The sequence below is a fragment of the Physeter macrocephalus genome, chromosome 5 (assembly GCF_002837175.3).
Source record: "Physeter macrocephalus isolate SW-GA chromosome 5, ASM283717v5, whole genome shotgun sequence".
Lineage (NCBI taxonomy): Eukaryota > Metazoa > Chordata > Mammalia > Artiodactyla > Physeteridae > Physeter > Physeter macrocephalus.
In genome coordinates, this window is record NC_041218.1 from 78,587,174 (window position 1) to 78,606,413 (window position 19,240).

At 41.6% G+C, this 19,240-nt stretch overlaps 1 protein-coding gene across 2 annotated transcripts in view; it reads left to right on the forward strand.

The window, feature by feature from the left end:
• The window catches only part of ABCB1 (ATP binding cassette subfamily B member 1), a 108,469-nt gene that overhangs the window by 74,549 nt on the left and 14,680 nt on the right, over window positions 1-19,240 (forward strand). Inside the window, exons 19-23 of one of the 2 annotated variants that reach the window (XM_007115622.4) lie at window positions 1,669-1,746; window positions 4,855-4,938; window positions 11,130-11,333; window positions 16,917-17,017; window positions 18,496-18,636. In XM_007115622.4, coding sequence (XP_007115684.2) covers window positions 1,669-1,746; window positions 4,855-4,938; window positions 11,130-11,333; window positions 16,917-17,017; window positions 18,496-18,636 — 608 coding nt within the window. Of the gene's footprint in view, window positions 1-1,668; window positions 1,747-4,854; window positions 4,939-11,129; window positions 11,334-16,916; window positions 17,018-17,045; window positions 17,231-18,495; window positions 18,637-19,240 lie in introns of those variants that run through there. The other variant, XM_007115623.4, reaches the window with a different exon arrangement.

Sequence of the window (19,240 nt, forward strand, 5' to 3'; positions counted from 1 at the left end):
CGGGAGAGGCCACAGCAGGGAGAGGCCTGCGTACAACAAAAAAAAAAAAAAAAAAAAAAAGAAGTGCAGAGGTGGCACAGTGCCTAATGGTGATGTTAGAATGCCAACTCCTCCCAACTCCTCATTTAGAAATGCAAGGAAGGAGCTGACTGTGGGGTGAAATCCCAGGCTCTGGGTTCTCATTCTGGTTAAGATTCTTTTAGACGAAGATTCAGATTCCAACTCTGCCACCTTAGAACTGTAGCCTCTGGCAATTTACCAGCCTCTCTAAACCTCCATTTCTTCTGTAAAGTGGTGATTATAGGTTTGTCCTGAGGACTTACAATGTTTGTGAAGTACTTAACAATGAAAGTTCTCAACAAAATAACAACAGTAATATTCCTGTAGTGGGCAAGATAGTTCAGATTTCATTCAGTCTAATAGCAGAAACCTTCATCTGGTCATTTCCAAGTAAAGTTGATCATTTTGGTAACTTCAGGCGTCAGCTCAGTTAACCCAGGGTTTCTCCCTCTCTCCCTTCTCCCTGGATTGGTGTCTATTTTCGCAGAAGGGTTATGCAGCATTACAGCGCTGGGCAGAGGGTGGTGGTCTGTGCACCTCCCCTGCCCCCCTGCCTCATGTTGGTGACCCGAGGGGCTGGTGGCCTTCCGTTACATGGTCCAACCTGTCTTCCTTGGTCAGGACCACGTGGAAGAGTACCCTTTGCACATGTTTCTTCCCTCGCTCTCCGTAATGTCCAACACACTAGGCTGTTATTAGGGCTTCTCCTCTTCTGATACACTATCCAGCCATTTCCACTCTGCTTTCTCCAGGCAGTTGTGTGGCAAGCCTCATCCGTAAACTGCCACTCCCCAGCGCTCCTGATAGAAAGGGGAGCAATGCTTCCTTCTGGTCCTGTATCCCCAGACTCACTGGGATGAGGGTCCATCTTCGTTCCTCCCCAGCCAGGGCCCAGCATGGCCGTACAATCACATCTTACTTTCTTCTTTCCCAAAACTCTCTTCTTTCCTCCCAGATACAGATTATATCCTTGGGGAAAGGGGAAGGGCAGTGCAGAACATTCTCTCTCTGTCAGTAAGCCTTCCTTTCCAACTATTTTGCTCCTAGACGTTGGCTTTTTTTTTTTTTTTAACTTGGAAACTAAGAATTTGATATCTTTGTTGTCTGTATCTTTTATGGCTGGGGTGGCTGTATATTCTTGTTTTCCCAGGTTGCACCTCGGGTCCTGGTGTAATTATGATACATCCCCCCTTCTCACGCTCAAAAATGTTCTGGTTTGGATGATACGTAATATAAACCCCCGGTTTAGAGTGCCTTCTGCCTTGGGAACAACTCCCCAGCTTCCTGAGTGAGAGACCCTGGTTCACGGGGAGAAATAAGCGGGAGGGGGAACGGGGTACAGAGAAACCACGTCCTAATAAATCCCCGATGGGCCCACCAGCTGGCTGGGGAGTGGCAGTGTCGATTTCAACTCTCCTGGCTCTGCCAGCAGGGCGGCTACGCGCCATAGCACACTGTCACCGAAAGAGAAACCAAGCATTGAAATCGGGCTCTCCGACTTTGTCTGGTGTCCTGCTTTAGCAGTGACACCAAGTCCCCCTCTCGTTGTGTCATCAGCGGCTGGGTCTCTGACAAGTCTTTTCCCTTGGGGCGTGTTACTCTTCACAGGGCTTCACGTTTGGCAAGGCCGGAGAGATCCTCACGAGGCGGCTCCGATACATGGTTTTCAGATCCATGCTGAGACAGGTATGTCTGTTGAGGGCTGTGCCTGGGATATGCAGAACTCCCCGCTGGGCCCCGTGGGGAAGCAGTGGGGCGCCGTCAGGTTACTCAGAGCTCTGTATTGATCTTCCCTCAATCTCATATCAGAGATGCTGCTAAACCACCCACCAGGTCAGGCTCAGAGCCCTGCTCTGGGAGGTCTCCTCTGGGTGGGAGCAAAGACGGGGGTCCCTGCGAGACAAATGGGAGTCTCCAGGGCAGATTTAGCTCCAGCCTCTGTCTCAGCAGCTGTAGGCAGAGTAGGTGGAAGTGATCTTCCATGCTTCTCATCCCTTTCCTCTCTTTCTTTCCTTCTTTCCCCTGGGAAACCCAGGATACTTGTGTTTCTTCCCACCAGGAAATGCCTTCTGTACCCTTTCTTTCCACAGATCAAATGTCATGCCCATGGCCCATTCCCTGCTGCTCAGTTTCTTCGCTGGGGCTAGACTGATAGATTAATTCCAGCTGCAGTGTTGCTAGCGGATGATTTAATGGAATGTCTCTCACACGTAACACCTTCAGAACCCTAACAACAGACAGATGTGAATGTTTTTCTGGGGAAAGGGGGAAGGGGATTCTGGACATGCAACCCAAAGCAGCCCAGTTCAAAGGGGAAAGCTTCTTTAACAATCATGCACATTTTGTCTGTGACTTTATAACTTTCCATTTTAAACTCACTAGTACTCTGATGCTCCATCTGGATACCCCGGATATGCTGGGCGTACTTGAACCCTGGCTGGGGAACACCACTTGGCTGTGTTGATTTCTAGATGACACTCACATTTTCCCAGCTGTCTTTCGTTCTTCAGTCCTTTCCGACTCCTACCACTGCCACTTAAAAAGAAGACATATTTATGGGGATTGCTAGCTTGTGACTGACAGAGCCAGGACTGAATCCAGTGAGTGAAAGAGCACTGTTTGGTGGAGGGCCCTGGGCTAGGATTTTCAGTCAAACCATATTTATAAGTGACATTCGATTTAGACTCAAGGCTTTGGTCCAGGGCTAAATAAATGCCCCATTGCCCCTCCAGCCCCCAGGCCACCTCCTAGGTCCATTATTCTTTGGAAGCTGAGCTGATGATTTGTGTCGTGCCCTCTCCATAAATTATTAAGTCCAGCCAGCATGCATTAAGGGCCTTCTGCTTACAAGGCATAATACTAGGTATTGTAAGGCCTTCACATCAGAATGGTCCCTAGTACACGGAGGTTACATTTCAGTGGGGGAGGCACTTAAGCACTGAACCATTTTTAAAAGCAAATGGATAGGGGCTTCCCTGGTGGCGCAGTGGTTGAGAATCCGCCTGCCGATGCAGGGGACACGGGTTCGTGCCCCGGTCCGGGAAGATCCCACATGCCGCGGGGGCCCGTGAGCCATGGCCGCTGAGCCTGCGCGTCCGGAGCCTGTGCTCCGCAACGGGAGAGGCCACAACAGTGAGAGGCCCGCATACCGGGAAAAAAACAAACAAACAAAAAAAAGCAAATGGATACATACTATAAGAAATTATAATGCTGTGGTATTTTCCTTCAATATTTTTGGGGAAAATGATAGATACCGCTTTAATTGCACATCAACCGTCGAGGTAACTTCTTAGGACCGTAGTTATTTTTGTAACAGACCTAAACTGGTACTTCAAACTCACAGTCTTTCTGGTATTTTTGTATTGAAAAGTGTAAGTGGTTTTCCAAAGAAAATTTTATGTGGAATGCTAAATTTTAATCTAGATTGCTTTTGTCGATTTTTTTTTTAAACCCAATTGGTTTATGCTGCCCTGAACCACGGTTATCTGTTGATTCGACGTCTCTATGTGAATGTCTATTAAGCATTTCACACCTAATATTTCCAAAATTGAACTTCTGACTCTCCCCTCCCCGCGGGGCTTGCTCCTTTCCGAGTCCTCCCCCATATCAGTAAACGGCACCTCCATTCTACCGGTTGTGCAGGCTAATGACCTTGGAGTCGTCCTCGACTCCTCTAACTTGTTTAATATTACAAGAGCCTCCTAACTGGTCCTGCTACCTCCATCCTTATCCCAGTCCGGTGGGTTCATTGCCCAAGAGCCGGAATCATTCTTCTAAGATAAAAAGTCAGATCACCTCCGTCTGCCCCATACTTGCTGAAAGCTACCCATATCTGTCAGGGTATAATCTGGACTCTTTCTTTTCTTTTTGTCTGTTCGTGCCGCGCAGCTTATGGGATCTTAGTTCCCTGACCAGGGATTGAATCCGGGCCCTTAGCAGTGAAAGGGCGGAGTCCTAACCACTGGACCGCCAGGGAAGTCCCCAAATCTGGAATCTTTACAGTTACCTCTAAGGTCACACACGATGTGGTCCCCACTACCTCTCAGACCTCATCTCCTGTAGTTTCGCCCCCTCTCCCATGCACAGTCTACTCGATACCCGTTGGTTCATTGCATGCGGGTATGAGAGGAGGAGTTGGGAGAGCCCAGTGAGGATAGAAGTCTGTCCAGAGGAAGAGGCGGCTTTACACATTCCCACAGAGGTGCTTGTAAGACTGGTGGCAGTCCTTACTGCTTTCTTGCTTGTATGTGAACAGATCAAATATGCCTTTTCCTCAGGGCCTTTGCACATGCTCTTTCTTCCTTGTCTCAGATATTCTCATCCTTCTCTTCAAGTCTCTGCTCAAACGTCACCTGAGCGAGGACTTCTCTCTCCCCTTCCCAATCTATAAAATAGTGCCTTCCCTCACTTTTTTTTTCCTTCTTACCCCAGTCTATTTTTCTTCCTACCATTTATTATCACCTGGCATGGTATATATTTATCTGTGGTTTCCATCACTAGAATCTGGGCTTCATGAAATCAGCGACTTTGTCTTTTTTGTTCACTGTTGAGTAGATCCAACACTTAGAAATTATGTTTGGAACAAAGTAGGCACTCAAAAAATTTCTTTGACAAATGAAATGGTCTCTTTATGACTTTGTCTATTAAGTCCCTTTCTTGTCTATTCAGTATCAAATCCTGAATGCTTAATGTAGGAGGATAAGTGATAAATAAACCTGACCCTGTCACTGCCCTCCGAGCTGAGGGTCTCATGCATCGGGCTTTAAGATAATGAAATCATTTTCTGTGTCACAGGATGTGAGCTGGTTTGACGACCCTAAAAACAGCACGGGAGCCCTGACGACCAGGCTTGCCAGGGACGCTGCTCAAGTTCAAGGGGTACTGACTGCCTCCTTTCTGCTGTGACTGTCCTAATGGGCCATTTTGAATTTCAACATGAAACTAATTTTCTCCCTACAGTTAATTCTCATCTTCATTAAGAAAATGTTCAAACTTTAACCTATGCAATATATCACGTGCCTTATGGCAAAAAATGTTAACTATTTAAATATCATGTACTGTATAGTGTATAGGTAACTTATAAGCTTTGTTTTGTTATTTGCCATCTTATTCATGCTATTAACAAAATACATGTGGAACGATAATTATTTAGAAAAGGGAAGTATTTATCATCATATCATGAAGGTTCAGTCTGTGTTAATGCTTTGCTAATCCCCAGAAAATTATAATAGCTACTGAAAAAAAGAATGTGTGTAGTTACTGTAAGAAAGTTAAGGGGCACTAAAGTTCAGGGGGGAGCAAAGAAAATCTTAAAAAGGTTGAAAGAACAGATGAATAGATAAAGAAGATGTGGCACATATATACAATGGAATATTACTCTTCCATAAAAAGGAACAAAATTGAGTTATTTGTAGTGAGGTGGGTGGACCTAGAGTCTGCCATACAGATTGAAATAAGTCAGAAAGAGAAAAACAAATACCGTATGCTAACGCATATATATGAAATTTTAAAAAGCGGTACTGATGAACCTAGTGGCAAGGCAGGAATAAAGATGCAGACGTAGAGAGTGGACTTGAGGGCCTGGGGGTTGGGGAGGGGGAAGGGTAAGCTGGGACGAAGTGAGAGTAGCACTGACATATACACTATAGGGAGGGTGGGAGGGAGACGCAAGAGGGAGGGGATATGGGGATATATGTATACGTATAGCTGATTCACTTTGTTATACAGCAGAAACTAACACCCCATTGTAAAGCAATTATACTCCAATAAAGATGTTTAAAAAAAAATTGAAAGAAATGAAAAGAGCATGAAAAAAATTGAAACAAGGGTAGAAGGAACAACTCACTCAGACTATAAAACTTGAATTCTGCTACCATGTGAATCTCTTTAAGGGATATAACTAGAAACTATTGAACCAGCAGATTTTGATTTGTGGATAAAGTGACAACTTCTTCTTTAACTACAACTGTTTATGACAAAAATCTACAGGATGATGTGGAATTTTGGGTCATAAAAGCATGTGATCTCTGCCATGTCTTTCCCTCCCTTGAACCTTAGCAATCTTTAGCTTTTAATCTTTCTGTAAGAGTACTATGATTACATTTCTTATAACTAATATATGGGGCTTCTGTAAAAATAAATTAGATTATGAATGTGGAAGGAGATACAGTTATAAAATCTCAATATAAACCTTGAGCATTGTTGCTTTAATACTTAAAGCAAACAAATCAACAGAAATTGAGGTTTAGCTCAAGCTGTGCAGAATCTAACAGAACAGAACGTACACTGCCTGAAATAACTTGGAACTTCCTGAAAGAGACAACAGCCATGCCCTTCCTGAGCCCTTATGGGATGTCAGATTGTCCTAAGAGCTGTGGAAGAAAATGGCAGCAGGATATGCTGGTAGGGGCTTGCTGGTTGTCAGGGAAGGAAAGCCGCAATCTCGATGAGGTGGCAACATATTCAAGAGGCATGAAGGAGGGAAAGATGCCGGCCCTATAGATGTCTAGGGTGGCACATTCTGAACAGAAGGATCAGCAAGTGCAAAGGCCCTGAGGTTGGAGCATTTATTTCTACAACTGTTCCCAAAACAACAAGGAGGATAGTGTGGCTGGAATAAAATGAGTGAAAGGGAAAGTCATATAAGAGTTGAGATCAGCATCATATCTGAAATTATATGAGAAACCATTGTAGGAGTTTGAATATAGGAGGGACATGATCTGAAATTTTTAAAGGCTGCTGTGTGAATAGGCTGAAGGGGTCAGGGAGAGGCAGGGAGTCTATTGCAATCATCCAGGGGGAGGGAAGATAGTGTTTTAGACTAGGAGATTCATAGTGAAAATGATAACAAGTAATCAGATTCTGGGTATAGTTTGAAGGTACAGCCAACGGAATTTGTTGGCTGGCTGAATGTGGTATGAGATATTAGAGAAAAGGGATTTAAGGATGACTCCAACATTTTGGACCTGCACAACTGAAAAAATGGAGTTGCTTTTTAATGAAACTGGGAAACCTGTTGAAAGAGTTGTGTCTGGGACATGTTGAGTTTGAGATGCCCACAGTAGACATCCAAGTGGAGATGTCCAGACAGCAGGTGGATTTGCAAGTCAGGAGGTTAGCAGAGAAGTCTGGTCTGGAAAAACACATTTGGAGATTTTTCAGCACATGGGTGGCTTTTAAAGCCATGAGGCAGGAGGAGATAGCCAAGGAAGCGTGGGAGGATAGAGAAGATGGCAAGGTCTGGGCCCTGAGCTCAGGGCTATGAGATGACCCAGTGAAGAAGAGCGAGAATAAGTGGCCAGTGAGGGAGAAGGGCAGTGTCCAAGAACAACATGAAGAAAGCATTTTAAGGAGGGAGCAGTCTAGGATCTCAAATACTGCTGATAAGCTTGTAAGACGAGCAAACATTGTACAATGCTGTAGCCATCCAGGGGTGCATACGGTTCGAACAAGAACTGTTTCGGGTGTGATGGGAACAAAAGTCTGATGGGAATAGGTTTGCGAGAAAGATGGAAAGAGGATTAGGACACAGTTGGACAAATCATTATAGGATTTTCTGGTAAATGGGGCAGAGAAATGGGTTGGTAGGTGGAGGAGGACGTAAAGTATTCCTCTATATTATTTTTTATTTAAGTTAGCATGAGAATCAAGCTTGGGGTTAATGCATTCAGCTACCTCCCTGGAAGAGCCTTTCCTGGGGATAGTGATCACCAGGGACAAATTGTGTCCTGAAATTTCCTCAATCCTGAATTCCCTAGCTAAACTTTGCTGTCATAACTTTAGTATCCCTTTCACGTAGACCTTGTCGTGTACATTCATCTGCTTTCACTGACACACACGTCCCACATCCCATTTAGCACAGGGGGACACGTCCTGGAGGAAACACACTAATTCAGCCCCTTGCAGCCAAACCCTGAGCAGATGCTGTTTGGACACTGTGCACTGGCAGTCAGGCCTTCATAATTCCTCTAAGTCATGTCTTTCCTGTGTTTGTAGAATTAATGCTCAGTCTTTCCCCTCTGCAGTGTTGTTTGTGAGGCCCTTGACCACATCCAGGAACTCCGTTCTGCTTCATTGCCTCTCAGGGTCAGGTATCTGCTTCTCGCTTGTTTCCTCAAACTCCCACTTTCATGGCCCCAGTAGCACGGAGGACACCTGCACACCTTGTATGAGCCGCTCTGAGTCAGAACTGTTCTCCAGAATGTGCAACAGTGGCTAAAGAAGAGAGACCAGGGAAGAGGAGGCAATCAGATTGGGAAGCATCATTGGAACCAGGAAAGCCCAATATAGCTGTTATCACAAATTGGCTGAGAGAGGACAGTTTGAATCCCCTTTATGGCACCAGCTGACCTGTCGATGATAGTGGATACATGTGTGTATGTATATACATTTATACATCTATATCCACACATATATATACATACACACGTGTGTGTATCTATTTCATAGTAGGAAGTAGTGTAATTTTTATATATATAAATACCTAAGCCAAGCAGTCCTGTCAAAGATCATTGCCACCTAAAATAGGGTGAACTCAAATCTGTGTGTATATAGTTAGTGACGATGCTTATATCTAAGTTAAATTTTTTTCATAGTTCACCATCAATGAAACATTTTCTCCAGTGTATTTTTGAGCAAGTAGTTTAATCCTGCTAACCATAAATCAGAAGAAAGTATATTCCAATATTTTGCTTATGAAATTGTGGGCTTTTAAATTTAATTATTTTCATGTAAGGATTAGAATTCTGAGGAAAAAAAGCAAATGAGAGCCATATAGAAGTCAAAAGCAACTATGTATTAAAAAAAATTTTTTTTTCCCCCTGGGAAAAGGTATTTGAGGAAAAGATGAAGTTAAATGTTCTTAATTTCAAAAGGAGTTTCAGGAAATAGGCTATTTTTTTTTTTTCCCAGTAAGCACACATATTTTAAAATTGGACTTCAAGCCATACGATGGTCCTTTGAGGAGGAAATAAATAGCCAGAGAGGGGGAAACAGGGAAAGATGGGGGAGAAAAATGAGTGGGAGAGGAAGTGTTACAAATAATGTGATAGCACAGTGGGATAAAGACATTGTGAGGAGAGTCTTAGTGGGTTTCAGGTATTAAAGCCTTTTGTCTTACCTTGCTTCGCTCTTGGACTCTGGTTTTGGAGTACTACCTACTCTCATTCTTACTTTCAAAATGAAAATGACCTGGCTACTACTAATAATCCATGCTCTCCCGTGGAGCGTTCTAGAGACACCTTCTCTGTGTGAGGAATAGATGATGGGAAAGTGAGTGTCAGTCTTTAAAGATTGGTAACCAGTGCAATGTCACTGGAAGCATTAAATCACATTAAGCCAAGGGGCTTACTTTCCCTCCAGCTTAAGTTTCCAGGTCTTTTAGATCATCTTTCATGTACACTAAACAAGAATTTGTCATCTGTGATACATTTTACTTATTTCTGTGGCCTTGGCTACCATCCACAGCTGAACATTTATATCTGTGAAACCTTAGGTATCGGGGTAATTTGTCTGCTGTGAACTTGGGGGATGTTCTGAATGCTTCTCTCGGGGTAATTCGTCTGCCATGAACTTGGGGGATGTTCTGAGTGCTTATCTCAGTCAGGTGCTGTGGGAAGTGAATTCTGAGTAGGACTTGTACATACTGAGCACAGGAACACTCTCGATAATCTCTGTGCCACAGACTTGCTCCAGGTTGTAATCTTTGAGATTGAAAATGTGCAAATACAGAGAGCTGGCTTTGAAGGCCACTCTACTCTTTGACTTACACCAAGTTTGGCTAAGCATCCCTTTATCATAAGCTCAGTGACTGCATCAAACAAAAATAAATGCTCTGTTATTTATGCTGTTTCTTTCAGCTCTGGTGCAGTTCCCTGGTATGGAATTTAATGTGTAGAGTTACTGGTAGTTTATTTTAACAGCATTTTCCCCTAATTACTGGTTTGGTGTTTATATCAACATAGGTGTTGAATGATTTCAGAGGGTCGATATTGAGACATGGGGCTTGTAAAGAATTCTGTCCTAAAAATTCAGAGCTGACAGAAGCTTTAGTTATTAATCAATGTACCTGCTCATTTTGGGGTTGGAAAGAATTTGTCCAAAATCACAGAGGTGGCAGTGACCATTTTAGACTGTACTCCATCATAATCTTTCCCTGAGACTGGCCCCCTCAGGCAGAGGACATTTGGGGAGTGGAAAAAACGTGGGCCATTTCCAAAAAAGCAGATCGGGGGGGCCAGGGCGGGAATTCGGAAAGGCTTGAGGGCATGGGGTGTTTCCAGGGTAAAGGAGAGAAGTATAGAGTAGTGGAGTGAATTGACTTTATGTTTTGACTTCTGGCTTTTGAGTTGGAAATAACTGCATGCTCATGAAAATCATGCTTCAGTCTCCCTCTGGCGTATAAGCTGAAGGTTCTGATGCCTGCTTAACGTTCTAAATTTAAATTCCATAACTTTCAGCTCTGTGTATTTTTTCTAAACACTATAAGCATCTCAAATAGGCCAAGAGATGTTGGGTTGGCCAAAAAGTTCATTCAGTTAGTGAATACATTGTTCAATAAAGTTCTTCGTGAAAATGAAAAATGTTTTTTATTTTTACTTAAAGCTGAACGAACTTTTTAGCCAACCCAATGTTTGTATACCCTCAATGACAAATACTAGGCTTAAGTTATGGGTAGTTATGTATCTGTCTAACACTGGAAATTTCCAACAGTCCCAGTTGAATATAACTGTCAGACTGTTTTATCCTGCAAATTTGCAGAGCTTGCATTAGGGATCACGGTGTCATTGTTTAATGAAAATTTTCTTGGTATTAACAAATCAGATGAGAGAGAAATATGTAATTGAACTCTGAATTATTGATCTACTTTTAGTATGTATTCTGAAGTTGTGGAGATCCTCATCTTAGAAACCAAATAGACTTACAAGTAAACCTTTACTTTTTATTTCATAACCGAGGAGATGAGATTTTTCACAAAACTGAATTATCATAATCCTTAAAAAAAAATATCAGCATGGATTTTAAAGATAATATGAAAGTGTCTCTCTGACAGTGTTTTGTTTGTTTTGCAGGCTATAGGTTCCAGGCTTGCTGTAATTACCCAGAATATAGCAAATCTTGGGACAGGCATTATTATATCCTTAATCTATGGCTGGCAGTTAACACTTTTACTGTTAGCAATTGTACCCATCATTGCAGTAGCAGGAGTTATTGAAATGAAAATGCTGTCTGGACAAGCACTGAAAGATAAGAAAGAACTAGAAGGTGCCGGGAAGGTGAGTCAGACGGAGTATAATTGCTGACCTAAGTAGAGTAAAATATTCTAATCAGTGTCTTTCTGTTAAGACTACTTCCTAAGCTCCGAGAATGTTTGTATAACCATTCCTCAAAGCGGTCTTATCTGACGCTTGTTCCGCGGGTTGAAAACTGAAGAAAAGTAGCAAAACAAATTCTTAGACTCACAGACTGACAACTAATTTTGTCAGGCTTTTCTAGTTTCAGGCGATCGTCTTCATGCTCCTCTCCCTCCCTCTTTCTCTGGAGCAAGCAGAAATCCATTGCTTTATTGAGGAAAGGAGGCCCATTTAATTACGTATGAGGGGGGAGATTAAAAAATGGAAAAGTCTTAAAGGTATTTATTCTACCTGGCTTAAAATATTATCATTCTTTCCCTTTCATACACCTCCTCCCTTCTTGTTATTTCTGTTTACCCTGACCCTAATACTTTTTCTTTTGAGGGGCCATGTTGCATACTTGTCTGTCTGCTGCTGTTGTTGATTTCCTTTTTGCATCTCCCTTTATTTTTTAAAGAATTTTTACTTTACATTGGAGTAGAGTTGATTAACAATGTTGTGTCAGTTTCAGGTGTACCGCAAAGTGATTCAGTTATACATACACGTGTATTTTTTCTTTCTCAGGTTCTTTTCCCACTTAGGTTATTACAGAGTATTGAGCAGAGTTGTTGTTTTGAACAAATGCTTATATGGCAATTGCTTTACTTCTCAGGGTGACCCTGTGAGATAGGTTCTATTATAGCTCCTTTTTCAGGTGAGGCTGAGGCATAGGCAGGTAATGCCACCAATGCCTTAGAGCTCGTGAGTTTTAAGTTTCAGAGCCAGGATTCAAACCCAGACAGTCGTGTTCCCAAGTTGTGCCTCTGTTAAGAAACGAAGAGGTCTGCAGATGGCAGAACGTAATCTGATATCATGTGATCTGTATCATTGTAGAAATGAGTGGTCAGAGCACCCCCAAAACTGGGCCTACCATCTAGGATAGGGATACATCTATCAGTGGACCCTTCAAGGTTCCCAAGAATCAGGGCAGGGACCCAGGCAGATCCAGTGGCCCAGGTGTCTGAGGTACTTTGCCTCTGGACCAGGCAGCTCACGAATAGGATGATGGAGGGGGTCCTGGAGGTTGGTTATTACCACTCACACTTTGTCCTCCACCTCCGTGCCATCTCCTCAGACTTTTTACCCTGTGTCTTTGGGATTCCTTCAGGAAACTCCTCTGGACCAGCTTTAGTGCTTCTCAGTGATTGCCAATGAGGGAAAGACCTCACGTGAAGTTTCCCTCCAGGCCGTCAGAGGCCCGGTCCTGAGATTCAGCAGGATGGTGCCGGCCCCCAGGTGTCTGGAGTCCATCCTGTAACTAGTCACTTCATTTAATCCTGTACTTTGTTGGTTTCTGCCCTATGGTGTTGACTCTTCATCTGATGAGAAGATGGAAAAAATGTGTATAAAAAGAAAGTGCCTTACTGTTTTATAGTGTCATTGTTCACTGAGGTGTTCAAAATGTCCCAGAAAGGAGTCTTAGGTTGTTCATAGGAAGAAGATGACAGATCGGAAGTTAATTCACTGCAAACCACAGATTGGCACCTTCGAAGTGGTGCATCAGGTTTAAGACTCCGCGAGTTCTGTCAGAGGGGACAGGGGAAGGGGTGCAGATGGAAATAGATACATGTGAGTATGGCAGGTTTTCTGGGTAAAGGTTGGAGGTGAGGTAAATGTTCTGCTCCATTGGTGGTTCATGAGAGAGGAAACAGCAGGTAGGGAAAGTGGTGGTTGCTCTACCAGCCGGTCCATGAAATAGTAAAAATCAACTCCCACCTGATCACCATTCTCAGGTTACCATTTATTGCCTGTTTATTGTATACCAGGCATCATGCTAAGAGCTCTACATGCATTACCTCATTTGACACTCTCAATAACCCTTTTGAATTATCCCTGTTAGGTAATAAAACCCAAGGTTCAGAGAAGTCAGGTAACTTGCCCAAAGTCACACAGCAGCAGCCTAAGTGATCTGTCTACTTTCTATATTCCTCTTACAGAAGCCACACTCATCTCTTACAAACACAAACAAAATCATGCTAACCTTTAACTCCTCCAGTGGCTTCTTTTTTTTTTTTTCACACACACACTGTATTTTATTTTTACAAGAGATAAATAAACAGACACCAAGCATTGTAAATGGATGACCACAACAAAAGCAACAACGATTGCAATTACTGAACACGAAACACACTCACAGTGTGTCATAATATTGACATTCAGTCCATTCATCAGTTTTCCATTAGAGTTCTGAAAATGCTTATTCATTCAGTTCAGCAGTATAGTCAGTTACCAGAAACCTGTACTTGTCAAAGTCTTTTCCATGAATTCCTTGAAGATGAAACCCTTTTATAGGAACATTTTTGCAAAAGCATCAGAGTACACCCAGAACTGTCTGTAAATGACAAAAGACTTAAAAATGACCATGGTTAAAGATTTGATGAAAGTTCATAATAATGCAATTGACAAGGAAATTTAGTTATTTCTGAGATATACATTTTCAAGTAATAACTAGCATGACTTTTAACATTATACCAGAACATATAAGATTTTTAGAAATTTCATGTAATGTCTGGAACATTTATATTAACATATTTCCATACAAATAACCCAAAGAAAGTTTAGTATTAGTTGTTTTTTTTTGTTTTGTTTGTTTTTTTATACTGCAGGTTCTTATTAGTCATCAGTTTTATCCTCCAGTGGCTTCTGATCACACTTGCGATAAAATCAGCCCTTTTCATGCAGAGTTTATATAAAACTCTGACCCTGTCTTGCACTAATGTCTCCCTCACCCACCCAGCTCTGGCCTCATGGGCCTTCTTTCAGTTCCTAGAACACTCCAAGCTGGTTCCCTCTGGTCTTCATATCTCAGAATTATTACTCTTTCAGAGAGGTCTTTCCTGGCACTTGAATTAATTCCTGACACTTCTCAGCACTTTATTTCTTTCCTATTTCTTTATTGATTAATGGTCTGTCTTCCCTACTAAAAAGGGGGCCAGGACCGTATCTGTTGGTTTGCCCTTAGAGGGACAGAGCAGGCCCAGTATTCCACAGCAGGATTGTGTGATGTCAGAGCCAACTGATAACCTCTACCTTGCCTGTGATCTGTGATCCATCCATTTGTCACATTATTATTGACGAATGAACATTTTTATAGAATAGATGCTTTTTCTTTTTAGAAATAAAAGCTGTAATCAGTTTATTTGAGGGTAGGAAGAGAAGTGTGAGTTTTTTCTAGAAATATATATGTATTTTTTCCTTTCTTAAAAATTGTTTAGTACGTGATCGTTTCTGAGGAAAACTCAGTGCTATTTCCTGTTCTTGAATTACAAGTTCTCTCTCTTCATAGTGGTTACTGAATCTCTATTTAAAAGTCTTGGAGCAAATGAAGCTGCAAGAATGCAGAGTACTAATTAATCCTTTTCCTAATTGCTTCATCGTGTGGCAAGATAAAGACAGTTTAGTGATTGTATTGTTTTACTCACTTTTCAAGGTCTGTAACTCATAAACTCTCACTTTTATTGGGCTGGTCACTCTATAAAGCAATGACATTTACAAACCAATCACAAACAGAACAGACCTGCCTTAGAAGAATGTGCGCAGAAAATATTTCTTAAAATCATTACGTTGAAATTTACAGTAAAGTCTGTTTTTCAGCAGACATTGTTATAGTTTGTTGAATTTTCTTACTAATGCAAAAAACCTCTTTGTTTGAAGCCTTATAATTGAAAATATTTCTACCATGGGTCTGAACAAGGATTGTCTTTGGGGGTTTGACTGGAGGTGAATTTCCTCTAACTTTTTGCTTTCTGCACTTCTAACATTTTCTAAAAAGAGTATATACTATTTTTATAATATGTAAATAATTTGTAAAATATTTTGACATAAATCGAATCTGGACATTTTCCTGTATTGTTAGTAGCTTATGGTAAACATAGTACAATCTTCTTGGCCTGCTGGGTCAGAGTATAATATTTTTAACTTTATTTTTTAAATATGTTTTTGTTTTGAAGATTATGGTATTAATTTTTTTCTTCTAATATTTTTTGCATTAGTCTTTAAAACCAACAATGTCATATCAAATATCCACTATTATCTTTGAAGTTAGGTATTTGTGTAGGGTAGGATTCAGTAAAGAATAAGTAAGATTTGGGGTTTGTGATTTTTTTATGCTGTAAATCACTCTCATGTAATTGAATGTGTCTGTATTAGAATCAGTTCCGACCAGTGTAGAGGCCAGAGAAAGGAAGAACATCTTAAACAATAAGGATAATTTTCTCTTACTGATTTATAATTTAGGCTTACAATTCTAAAAATTATTTCTCTTGGAATTAGAGTTAAAAGGGACTTCAGAGACCCTCTTGTCCATCCTCCTCATTTTACAGATGAGGAGAACGAGATAGAAGGGCATTTCAAGGTCTCATGCTGATGCAGGCTGAAATCTCATTTTGTACACTGATGTTTTTCGTATTTTCCATAGCCCTTTTACTCAGACTCCAAAAGGTGGTAAAGGATGTATTTGTCCTAGTCAAATAGCCTTGTTGGAAGTTAAATTCAGTTAAAATATAGATAGAAAGTTTCTGGAAAACCAATTGATAATATGTGCTGTGCTCCTTAAAAAGTAGTTTATTCCCTTTGACCTAGTAATTTAACTTTTTAGAACTTCTCCTAAGAAAATAATTCAATATGGACAAACGTTTATGTATGAGGATGTTTATCACAGCATTATTTTTAATAAGAATTGAAAGCTTTGTTTAGCAATAAAGGACTGCTTAGCTGGCTGGGATAGTAAGTGGCCCTTTAAACATCCCGTTGTTAATGTATATTTAATGACCTTTGAAAAGTCTCTTTATTTGTTAAGGTAAAAAATAAGGCTATGAAACCAAACACAGAACTTGAGCCCAATTTTGTTAAACAGGTATAGTTTAGAAAATAACAACATGTAAGCTGTTATGTAAAATACACCAGTATGTAACTTTTCATTACCTTCTCTGTCTTTTCAGTATTTTCCAAATATTCTTTAGTTGTCTCAAATGACAATTATACAGAGAAAAATATAAACATTATATTTTATAGGTATTTTAATAATATTATAATTTAATGACATTATAATAACTTATATATATAAATATTATATATATAACATTATAAACTGAAAATGTGACCATCATAGAAGAAAGGGCACTGCAATGGAGATAAAATACTGAGTTCTTAGGTTAATTTTGCTACTGTAAAGCCATGTGGCTTTAGGTAAGGGCCTTCATCTGTTGAAGCTTCAGTTTCTCTTTCTGTAGAGAGAAGTTTGAATTAGCCCATCTTCCTTCCAGACCTAAATCTCGATTTGATAAATCACTTGGTATCCTCTTCTATAGCAAAGACGCTCAGGAGTCATAATAAATATTATTTAATATGTAATATGTAAATAATACATATTAATAAAATTAATTTTATGAATCTCTTATATGGAATTCAAACTAATTGCCTCTGTTGGCCTTGGTGCCTTTAGTGACGGGGCATTCTCTGTTACAGATTGCCACGGAAGCAATAGAAAACTTCCGAACTGTTGTTTCTTTGACTCGGGAGGAGAAGTTTGAATATATGTACGCCCTGAGTTTGCAGGTACCATACAGGTAATAACCACCGAAGAGTGGGAGGGGAGTATGGGGAGTTTTTCAATCATCAGATTTGTTTTCAGGAAGATTGCTTTGGCCAGAAGGTAGGGAACAAGTGGAGAGACTTCTAGAAGGGAACCAATTGGGAAGCAATTACAATTAATGCAAGAGAGGAATCGCAAGACCTGACCTAAGGCAGGGACATCTCTGAGGCAGAGCCTGTAAGAGCAGGTAACTGAGGGGAGGGGAGGGAGAGAGGGTGTTGAGAACGACTCTGATGCTACATTTGCATGATGACGCTATTACATGTTCCCACTGGGAATGAGTTTTTTGCGGAACATGAAATTTGAAGTATCTGTGGAGCCTGAGGGGGTGGTCTTCTTGGGTACACCCTTCCTTCTTCTCTTTACCCTTTTCTCGTGCATGACCTTCTGTTCTTCCTTTAGTGAACTCACAGTGAGGGCTCTAAAAAGTGATGTGAACATAAGCAAACCCATCCTCTCTGAGTCTCCTTTCTTCTTTTATCAGTGGGTTTTCAAAGTTTTTAAAATGAAAGTAGAGTCTTTTTTTATGAAAAAAAAAATGCACTTGAAATCCCAGTATATGAAACAGATAATAGCAGGAGTTGATCTGATTGAAGCAGGAGTAGGCGGCCCACTCACCAGCCTCTCGCACCTCCACATCGCCCAGTTCCATGTGGATCAAAAAATCCACGTGTTGGGCTTCCCTGGTGGCGCAGTGGTTGAGAGTCCGCCTGCCGATGCAGGGGACACGGGTTCGTGCCCCGGTCCGGGAAGATCCCACATGCAGCGGAGCGGCTGGGCCCGTGAGCCATGGCCGCTGAGCCTGCGCGTCCGGAGCCTGTGCTCCGCAACGAGAGAGGCCGCAACAGTGAGAGGCCCGCATAACGCAAAAAAAAAAAAAAAAATCCAGGTGTTAACTCCTTTGCAGAGCCTTCTCTAATTCCCCTAGAGGGTTAGTGCTTCTCCTTTCTTCCTTTAACACATGATTCATAAGGTCCTTCCATTGCATAAATAACAATCCAGCTCGACTCCTGGGTCCCCAAGGGCAAGAACATGCCTGGTTCCTTTGTGTTGGCCCTTCACGGTCCCTCCAGCTTGTGGTGTTGGGTCAACGTGTGTTGAACGAATGTCTACTATAGAGTACGTACAAGTTATGTGTCCGTGGGTGGGGGAAAGGGAAGGAATTTATTAATCCCTAACAAGCTCTTCTTGTTGTCTTTGGCTTATATTAACTTGACCTCAGTGCTTTGAGGTGTGGTTAATTCTCCATTAAAGCTGAAGACGCTGAGGTTCAGAGACTAGGCATTTTCCTAAATTCTCACAAGCGGTGATGTGAGGACCAACTTAGTGTTTTGGAGACGAAACCCATTTTTGTCTGCTACACCTCCATACCCTACTGCTAACCCACGAAAGGTTACGTTTTAAGGACTAAGAATTGAAAGTCAAGTAAGTTTCAGAATGTCTTCTTTTCAGAAACTCTTTGAGGAAAGCACACATCTTTGGAATCACATTTTCCATCACCCAGGCAATGATGTATTTTTCTTACGCTGGCTGTTTCCGTTTTGGTGCCTACTTGGTGGGACGTGGCATCATGGACTTTCAGGATGTTCTCTTGTAAGTATGGGGGTCGTCTTTACAGTTAAACTCTAGAAATCAAACCAAGGCGCATGTTTCATGCCTGGATAGAAAACCTTACTGTGAAGCTTCGTGAAGAGGTTTTGGTGATTCAGAAAATGGCATTTTGCCTCTGAGTCTCCGTGTATTATCCTGGAAGCATCTCATTTCATTTGGGGAATCTGTGTCTACCCTTCTCCCCAGTGCTGACTCACACATTTGACCTTCTTGAATCCATGTCTAGCTGGGGTGGTGATTCAATGAGGAGTTTCCAGAAGGCCTGGGTGTTTGGGAAGAAGCCTAACCCAGAGCCAAGTACCTGGTTCCTTTTAAAGGATTCTAAACAGGGCGGCCAAAGAATGGGTGTGAAGCACTGAGTTCTGAGATCCCCGGAAGATTCCAGGATAAATTTGCTTTCTTTCATAAGAGAAAAGCAGTTAGAAGGTAAGAGCTGGAGAAATGCAGAAATGACAAAGGAAAGCTCGATTGGAGTATCTGCTCCATCACTGTGAATGCAGAAAATTGTACCTCAGTCAGGAGAAGACAGACCTGGACTTAACTTATATTTCTAAAATACTAAAGTATGCAGTTTGGTAGTGAAAAA